Genomic DNA, 10,026 nt, shown 5'->3' with positions numbered 1-10,026 from the left:
TAAAAACCTGATGACCATTCACTTGTATTGTATGGACATACGGCGCAGAAATATTCTTCTAAAATATTTGGTTTGGGTTCTGCAGGAGAATGTCATACACAGATGGCATGGGGGGTGAGTAAATTATTAGAGAATTTTCATTTTTGGGTGAACTATCTGTGGCATGAATACAGGTATTGTTCCAATTTCATTAACTATTTTGTAACCACAGGAGCTGCAATATAACTTCAGAAACAGTGTAGTGACCAGGTCCAGAAAGAATCATTTGACTTTTTCCCTGCACTTTTCCCCTGATTTATGATGATAATATATTAACATATGGTAAAAAAAAGTGTTAAAGAGATGAGAGTAGTACACTCTTATTGGAAAGCACAATCAAATTAGTCAAAATATTTCATAAACATACACGGAAGGGGCGGAGGTTGTGGAAATTTTGTGAATAATGGGCATTATTACAAGTCTGCAGTGTTCTGTTGGTGGAGATTCCCTGTGGGCCTGGAAATGACTGGCCATAACTGTTCATAACAACAGAAACCATTGGATTTCTGGTGCCAAAAGAATACCTCAAATACCTTTTTTGTTGTCCCACCCATTTATCAGTGGATGATAGAATAAAACTGTGCATTTTATGCAATCAGTTATCATTTATAATACAGGCAGATCTACTGAATTCATTTAAACTAATGCACCCAATGCGAAACGTGCAAAGTTGCATAAGAGTCTTATGAGACTGCGCAAACTTGCATCATGTTTGGGCTCATACAGGCAGAATGACCAACCACTGACTACAGGAGGCGTGACACACGTATTCTTATCTATAACAAGTCCAGATAAAGTCATGACAGTCCTCAGTCTGGCGCACTTTACACAACCTCAGTCAACAGTAACTGGGATAATCCATATATATCATACATAACTCAATGTAAGATATACGGGACGATAAATTACATTCGGTAAAAGGTGTAATATTTTGCTTTATTTCAAATTTACTTTATTGTTTTGCTCTACTATAATCCATATGGCGCGTTTACACGGTGTTGACGACAGGGGCGCTATTTTAAACCTGTCGCATCTACATCTGGGCGACTTGAACTTGGACCATATTGTGGACAGTAAAAAGAAACAAATCCAACAACTGCATCTCACATATAACCGTTTATCGCTTCTTCCACCTTCTGTTTGCTTGCTATCTAACCTCGAATATCTGGATATCAGCAATAATGTTCTCACATTCATACCAGAGGACATTATACGATTGACTAACCTAAAGACGTTTGTTGCCAAGAATAACCTTCTGGACGAATCCTCATTTCCCAAGGAGTTTGAATGCATGCATGTTGAGAATCTGAATCTGAGTGGGAACAGGTTTGAGGATATACCAATACAGTTTCTCAAACTGACCAGACTACAGTCGCTTTCACTTGGAGGAAACAGATTGAAGAGCATTCCTGTAGAAATAGAGAACCTGCTCAGGTATGTGATTGTAAAAGGCAATATTGTACAGTAATATGTAGCCTACTAAATGCCCTATAGGGCAAAATATGTCTCTTAACAGAGAGTTAAATGTGTGGGAAGTCAATATGTTTATGACTCAACCACCCCAAAAACAGTGTTGTGATGAATTAAAGGAATAGTTCACCCCAAAATGGAAATTGTATCATCATTTACTCACCCTCATGCCATGCTAGATGTGTATGACGTTCTTTCTTCTGCTGAAGAATCTCAGCTCTGTTGGTCCACATAATGGAAGTCAACAGGGTCCAAAACTTTGAAGCTCAAAAAAGCTAATAAAGATACGACTTCCGTGGTTTAATCAATACTTAAGTCTTTTTTTACTATAAATTCTCCTCCCTGCCCAGTAGGTGGCGATATGCATGAAGAAAGCAAAAACAAAAGAAGGAGAACTCTTAGGAGAGAAAAGCGCTTGGGAGGGCAGTTTGAAATTGGAGATTTATAGTACAAAAAAAAGGACTTATATTGATCTGTTTCACACCCATACCTATCATATCGCTTCTGAAGATATGGATTTGACCACTGGAGTCATATGGCTTAGTTTTATGCTGCCTTTGTGTGCATTTTGTGCTTCAGAGTATTGGACTGTTGACTTGCAATGTATGAATGGACCAACAGAGTTGATATATTCTTCTAAAAAGCTTAATTTGTGTTCAGCTGAAGAAAGGTCATACACATCTGGGATGGCTTGAGGGTGAGTAATAATGGGAGAATTTAACCTTTTTGGTGAACTAATCCTTTCAATTTATTTGTCTAATATTAAGAGGAAGACACTAATTAAAAAGTACCAAAAAGTGGTATTTCCATAGTGTTCTTTGCAGTACCTTAGAATACCATTTAAATACGATGGTACATGTACAGTATATGGATCATCATCCTTAGTGACATGGTAATGCCATGTTTTTGACATGTCAAATCTACCTTAGAGTACCATTTAATTAATGGATGATAAAATAATTAATTACCATCTATATATTAAAATACATGGCATTACCATCTGATACCATCCTTGTACTACCGTATTACTTTTTTGTAAAGGGAAAAAAAAAGAATAAGAAAACATCATAATTGTTCACTGTTCAGTTGAGGGTTGTTAAAAGCCCAGTGCAGACTTAAGATTGTCTTGGATCAATGTTGCATGACTAGACAGTGTTGCACAGTTGAATGAACACAATAGTTGTTGGTGGAGCTTTTGGAGGATAGACAAGGCAGTGAAATTAGAGTAGTAATTACATGTAGACAAATAATGAAACATTACATAATGGAGTATTTGCTCTTTAGTTAATGATCTTTCATTTCATTCAAAACCAGAAAGTTAAATTTAGGTCTTTCTCTTGCATCATAGTTGTTGCTAAATTTCGACCTTTGAACTTGTGTGTAGAAATTGTGAACATTTAATGTGTCTGACTGCATTACATTCATCGTGACATCCTGACTGCAATATGTATGCAAGGCACAATTTTGTTTTATACCCTTTATGAGTTGCCTGTTGATGCAATATTAGTGGTGGGCCATTATGGTAGAGACCCTATGAAATGGGGTATTGACATATTTCCTATTGAATCAGGAAGTTAGGGTGGGACATAACAAAGCATTTTTCCCTTTTTCATAAATCCCATCCATAAACTAGTGGTACTTATAATTTAGTGTGAAGGCACATTGTTCTACACTTTTTAGGGTATTTCTCAAAAGACCAAAATTATTAAATATAAAGCGTTCAATCTACAAACTTGGTACAGACCTTCAGACTGTTCTACCATAATTTGCTATATCTTTTGTAATTGATTGGACTTGGTTTTCCCATAGCGGATGATCAATATCTAAAAAATCCCATAGACTTATATTGATGGAATGTACAAATGGGCCAACTGTCAAAGCAATTAAAAATAAACAAACACGCACAAGGCCTTATATCTGCTTTATTATCTGTCTATCTAGTTGGCTGTCTTACAGTAAAGTTTGTCAAACCTTTAAAGCTTTTCAAACTTTTTTAAGCTTTCAGGCCAGGCTTTGTCAGGTTTGTCTTGACAAATACCTATCTTGATATTCTATAGACCATCTTATTTTTGGTCCATTTTCACAGGCCACAAACAAAGACTACATATTTTTTATTATTTTTTTATCCCCATTTCTCCCAATTTGGAATGCCCAATTCCCACTACTTAGTAGGTCCTCGTGGTGGCACGGTTACTCACCTCAATCCAGGTGGTGGAGGACAAGTCTCAGTTGCCTCCACTTCTGAGACTGTCAATCCACGTTGTGCATGACACCGCGGAGACACACAGCACTTTCCGTGATCCACGCACAACTAACCACGTGCCCCATTGAGAGCAAGAACCACTAATCATGACCACTAGGAGGCTACCCCTTGTGACTCTACCCTCCCTAGCAACTGGGCCAATTTGGTTGCTTAGGAGACCTGGCTGGAGTCACTCAGCATGCCCTAAATTCAAACTTGTGACTCCAGGGATGGTAGTCAGAATCAATACTCGCTGAGCTACCCAGGCAAAGACTACATTTTAAATGCGTAAAGTGGATTTTGATTACTATTTATTCACTTTTAGGAGCACACTAATATGTAATGTAGATGGCCTAAAAGTTAGCAGACATGGAGAAAAAGCCTCAAAATTGTATTTTGATTTCATTGGGATCATTTAACTTTTGACCTTTGTTGTGTTCTCCCGCAGCCTAGAAATGCTGTATTTGGGTGGGAATCTGATCTCCGCTATCCCAACTCAGCTGGCTAACCTCACCTGTCTGAGATACCTGGTTCTGTGTGACAATCGCATCCAGAGCATACCACCCCAACTCAACAGGTGAGACACCATAACCCAAAAATTTAAAAGCAGTGAGATAATTCTTTGAAATACAGTTTTGTCAGGTAACTTAAAAAAATGAACACCAATGAAAGTCTCTAATCTGTAGAGATTTTCTCCTCCCAGACTACACTCCCTGCTCTCTCTTAGTCTCCATAACAATCTGCTGACCTTCCTCCCTCGTGAGCTCCTCAGCCTTGTCCATTTGCAAGAGCTCAGTCTCCGTGGCAACCCTCTTGTTGTGCGCTTCATCAAAGACATGACCTACGACCCTCCTTCCCTGATGGAGCTGGCGGGGCGCACAATCAAATCCCGGAATCTTCCTTACCGCTTATGTGACCTACCATCCAATCTGGTTCATTATTTAAACCTGGCTAGTGAGTGTCCTAACCCTAAGTGTGCAGGTAGGGCACCCCAACAAGGCTTTATAATTTGTGGAAAAGTTATGCATGTTTGGAGATTTGGAAAAACTTCATAATCAAATCTAAATCCTGCAATGATGACACTGCTTTTGAACCATTACAAGCTGCAATACGTAACTTTGTGCTCTCTAGTGACATCTGTGGTTGAAACTTAAAATTGCAAGCAATTTACAAAAAACTTGTTATATACTTGTTAAATGTTATATGATTAACCATTTAAAACTGAAATATTGCTTGCTATGATGAAGATATACAACACTCGTATTCACATATTTTAAATGAATTAATTTTACACTTCTAGCGCTTTTCTGACACACTACACTCATATATTTTAATATTATTTTTTACTACTAATGTTTGTATTTTACTACACTTATCAATTTCAAAGGTGATACTCATGATATGGCTGATACCAGTTTAATGGAAGACTTTATTAATGTTATATTATATTGTGCAGCCTCAGTTGATAATGCAAGTGAACCGTAATACTATAATAGTATGTCTACTCTATGCAATGCTCACAATAACACCATAAGCTAAAAACATAAAACGAGTATACAATAATGATGGGGATAAAATATACTTATTAAACATGGAAATAATATGCTTAAAAATGCAATATAACAGTTATAAGAAGTTATATCAGAAGTCATAAATATTAGTAAACATGTTACATGACTTCTCCCGACAACATCGATACATTGCGATCGGTTAACACACAATTAATGTTCGATTCATTAAAGCAATGTTAGCTTCAACAACCCTACCAGACAACATATCCAACCATTATAGCAGGTAAACCACTTCGCCAAACAGATAACAGATAAACAACAATCCAGACTGCTGTCCTGAACTGTTGACTGAATGAACTGTAGTTTCTTACTCGTAAACTAAAACAGTGCATTACCGCCATCAACTGTTTACATGGGAACGAGACAACCAGTTCTTCTTTCCTATGTTCAAGGACATGACGTAACGACGCAAGGATGTATGTCATAAGCCAGCGATTTCGCGCCAAATCGAACCGACAACTCAAAATAAAAATAATTTTTATAGGCTTACTATAGTGAAACGGGATAAGGTAAGAACATTGTTTTGAACACTGGTTGTTTATGTACTCAATCAATAATGGCAATGTGTTAATTTTTAACCAAAATATCTTACATAGTGCAGCTTTAAATAAACAGCATGCCTCAATTCAAGAAAATCTACCTCTGACAGTGCTCAAGCATTGCAGACAGAATAGTTGTTTATACGGTTTGATTGGTTGATTAAGTGTTGTTTACTTTAACTTTCTTGTCTTTCAGGTGTTTACTTCGACTCGTGCGTGAGACATATCAAGTTTGTGGATTTCTGTGGGAAGTACCGCCTGCCGCTCATGCATTACCTCTGTTCTCCACAGTGTTCCTCTCCTTGTAGCTCAAACCCACAGAGTGAGGCAGAGTCAGAGGACGAGAACAGCGTGCCAGCAGACAGGCTGCAGAGGGTACTGCTTGGATAGGTCAAACCTCCAAAAGGGACAGTTACCTGTCAAAGGATTTTGATTTATTACTTTATACAATACTGAATAACACTTCCTCCTGAAAGTGTTTCAAAACCGTTTTAGAGTTTGAACAAAAAATAACTGGTTCTTTAAATCAACTGTATTAGGTTTAAACTTCCTTTATGAAGTTGACTGACCCTCATAATTTTACCCTGAGAGCTGTAAAAACGACTGCATCATGCCTAAAACAGTACTTTAAGTTGTATTAAGAGATCAGCCTGCTGTAAACAAATTACAAACCACTGACAAATGGAGAACAAATTAAATACTTGCTCTTTTTGCAATTCATCATGATCAAAACATGAATAGTTACACTTTAACCTCTTATTTTCTTGTATTGACAGTTAATCTGCCCTAACTCGTCAGTCCAAAGGTCAAGTTATAGGCTATGATGGCTACCTAGCACAGTATGAAGAGATATCATCCATGTCTTAGAAACATAATTGCAGTTGCTGATGTACAGTATACTGTAAAGAATTTTGTAGATTGTCTTATTGCCAAAAGTTTGTCTATGATGAACAGGTTTCATTTTGTATTAAGAAGCAGTAGTGGTTTACTGTTCGTAAAAGACCTCATAATTGTCTGGTTAATGATCTTAATAATAATAAAACAAAGATACTATACTCCTCTTCAAAGATATCTTATCTGTTATGTGTGTGTTTGTGTGTGTCTTTTAAGCACTAGTAATCATTTTAGTCCATCTAAATTTCGGGCCATACAGACATGATAATTGTAACAGTATTGCACAATAGGGTAAGTGTGTATGCTTTTGTCTGAGAGCTTTGGGTCAGTGGGTTCACATCAATATCTGACAGCTGCATTTATGGCCAATTCATATGTAGTCTTATATCAGTCTTTTATCACTGTTTACGATCTCACAGTGACATGACACAGATTGCAAAACCTTTACTTTGAGAAGATCGACGTGTCCATCTTCCTCTGTACCAATAGGACAGTTTTACAGAGGAATCGTAAAGGTAGGGTGAGTCAGCTCTTTCTAGCTACACGTGGATAGATCAAAAGTAACCCAAATCCATACTCTTACTTAAAGTTGCTGATTTTTTTTATGGAATGGTATGCTTAAAATGTCCCTTCCCCCTAAAAGGTGTGATTGAAATAAGTGTCCTAAGATATCTCACCAGTCTCTGTGACAGCACTGGACTGTGTAAACTGCAAACAAAATGTATGTGCTTTCTGCCTGTCTATCATTTTGCATGCTGTCATAGTGTAGTAGTTAAAAGGTGCACTCAGTACATTTTTACTAATTTTAAAAAGTTTTACTTGTAAAGAAATTAATTGTAATTTTGAAATAAATGTATAAAATCATGAGCACTCACATGAGATAAAGACTCCAGTCATATCAGTAACCTTATATAAACTGTTTTCATGTACATGGAGAGGGTCCCCTCGTGGGGGCTGCCATGTTAGAATCACATGACCAGTCGAATACTACTGGCTTATTCACATTAACCACAATGTAATTGGACACATTCACTTATGGATTAAGTTGATCATGGCTGACTCTAAATAGTGAATTTCTGCAATGATGTTGGGAACAGTAAACTTGCATTTAAATGCTGCTGCATCCACACATCTAAGTGTCAGTGTATGTCCAAAACCTCATATTCAAAAAGTTACTGAGTGGATCACTCAGATTTAATGTAATATTTAAATATTTCAGAACAGCTTAAATCCTTATCAGTAGCCTACCTTAAATTATGTTTCATGCATACCACCTTAAATCTGCCCTCAGGTCGAAAAACTGAACATATATCAGAACACATTAGGGACAGGGCCAAATCAGGACTTCAGAGGACCAATGCAACTAAAATTACGTTCTTTACCATCATTTTCCTGGCGGGCTAGTGATTAGAATCGGTACTTTTACCGCCGTGAGCTGGGTTCGACTCACGGTCAGGTAACGTACTCTTTTATTTAACAGCAATCGCTTTACGAAAGCAGACTGGACTAAGCAAAAATATGTGAATTCAATGGATGAATCCTACTTATATTTCAGTACTATATTTTCACAATATTTCAGTAGCCTACTATATTTTCTGTCACAAACTTTAGGGCTCCAGCCTTTGTTGCACCAAGAAAACTTGAGACATGGCGACCCAGACCGGGTGATTTTGGTGGATTGGTTTTTATAAATTATATTAATGACCTAACAGAAATAAACCTAGTAGATGATTCCTGACCAACTGATTTCACTGGAAATGTAATTATAGCAGTGTATAAATTATGTGTGAAAATGAATAAGTAGTATGAATATGTTTTTATATGTAGATCTCTTCGCGACCTGCTCATGATCAGGGCAGTGATATGGTTTCACCGATGTATATACATTTGTTAACTTTTTTTTCTCTTTATTTTCTCCCCCCTCTAACAACTTTCCAGGTGATAAAACTCCGATATAAGACGATGTGAATGATTCTATGAACTGACTGAACCGGACATTTATAGCTCCTTGAACTGAACACACTTACGATTCAGTTCACAATAAAAGTCTACTGCTGCCATCTCTTCGAAATGATTAAAATAATCAATAATGGATGATCTTCATTTTGTTTCAAAATTGTATTAAATCAAACAGAGTGGATTGGAAATAAAATGAGCTATTTAACCGTTGTCCGTCAATTAAATTACTCAGAGGTCCTTGGAGGACAAAAATGTCCACATTGAGGCCCATTTAAACTGCAATATTTGATCCCAGTGCCATTATATCATAAACTGCGATTACAGTAATACTTATTAATTTATTTTCCACTTTTGAATTCGCTTTATTTTTTAAAATCAACTTCGGTCCTGATCATAACTACCAAATATTCATTCATTTTCAGGCTTTTAACCCTTTAAATTCCAGTTTGTTTATGTAATGCCACTGTTGTTTTTTTACTCACTCACTCACTCACACACACACACACACACACACACACACACACACACACACACACACACACACACACACACACACACACACACACACACATACACACACACACACACACACACACGTTGTGTTTCCATGTTTTATGGGGACTTTAGACGTAGACGTAATGGTTTTTATACTGTACAAACTATATATTCTATCCCCTAACCCTCACAGAAAACTTTAAGCATTTTTACATTTTCCAAAAACATAATTTAGAATTATTTATAAGCTGTTTTCCTCATGGGGACCGACAAAATGTCCCCACAAGGTCAAACATTTCGGGTTTTACTATCCTTATGAGGACAATTGTTCCCCACAAGTTGATAAGCACACACACACACACACACACACACACACACACACACACACACACAATTTTAGCTGTATATCATTTATTCAATTGACCTGCAGTGCTCTATAATACAGAAAATAGGAAAAAAAGCATACGTTTGCTCCCAGGGTAAACATGAGAAAAATGTCGCCATCTGGTGGAATATATATATATATCGTTCTTTTGAAGCCAGGGCTCTGGAATGAAAGCATAATATCATATAATTTATGACTCTATGCTTTAATGGCACTGGGATAAAATATTGCAGTTTAAATGGGCTTCAATGGGGACATTTTTGTCCATAAGGTCCTGAGTGTTACTATATTGTGTACACTTTGTATTATAGATGTATTATAGGAACTTCAATTTTGAATAGAAATATCAAAATTCCCCCAAAAATACACACCTTTGGCAAAATTTACGCCGTTGGCATTAACACAGCCAAAATGATAGAGAAAAAACACAAA

General features: G+C 36.8%; 1 protein-coding gene across 3 annotated transcripts; it reads left to right on the top strand.

Annotated features, from left to right (window-relative positions):
* Positions 1-836: 836 nt before the first annotated feature.
* Positions 837-6,902, top strand: lrrc58a (leucine rich repeat containing 58a). 3 transcript variants are annotated; one of them, XM_052127394.1, is made up of 4 exons: positions 837-1,473; positions 4,200-4,328; positions 4,455-4,705; positions 6,058-6,902. In XM_052127394.1, exons 1-4 carry the CDS (start codon positions 1,019-1,021, stop codon positions 6,249-6,251), a joined length of 1,029 nt encoding a protein of 342 aa, XP_051983354.1. In that variant the 5' UTR covers positions 837-1,018; the 3' UTR covers positions 6,252-6,902. The 3 variants fall into 3 exon arrangements, with proteins under 3 accessions (XP_051983354.1, XP_051983355.1, XP_051983353.1); XM_052127395.1 differs by having other exon boundaries at positions 4,455-4,732; positions 6,153-6,902; XM_052127393.1 differs by having other exon boundaries at positions 4,455-4,732.
* Positions 6,903-10,026: the final 3,124 nt, after the last annotated feature.

The sequence above is a fragment of the Xyrauchen texanus genome, chromosome 5 (genome assembly GCF_025860055.1).
Source record: "Xyrauchen texanus isolate HMW12.3.18 chromosome 5, RBS_HiC_50CHRs, whole genome shotgun sequence".
Taxonomy (NCBI): Eukaryota; Metazoa; Chordata; class Actinopteri; order Cypriniformes; family Catostomidae; genus Xyrauchen; species Xyrauchen texanus.
This window is presented reverse-complemented; position numbering and strand designations above follow the sequence as displayed.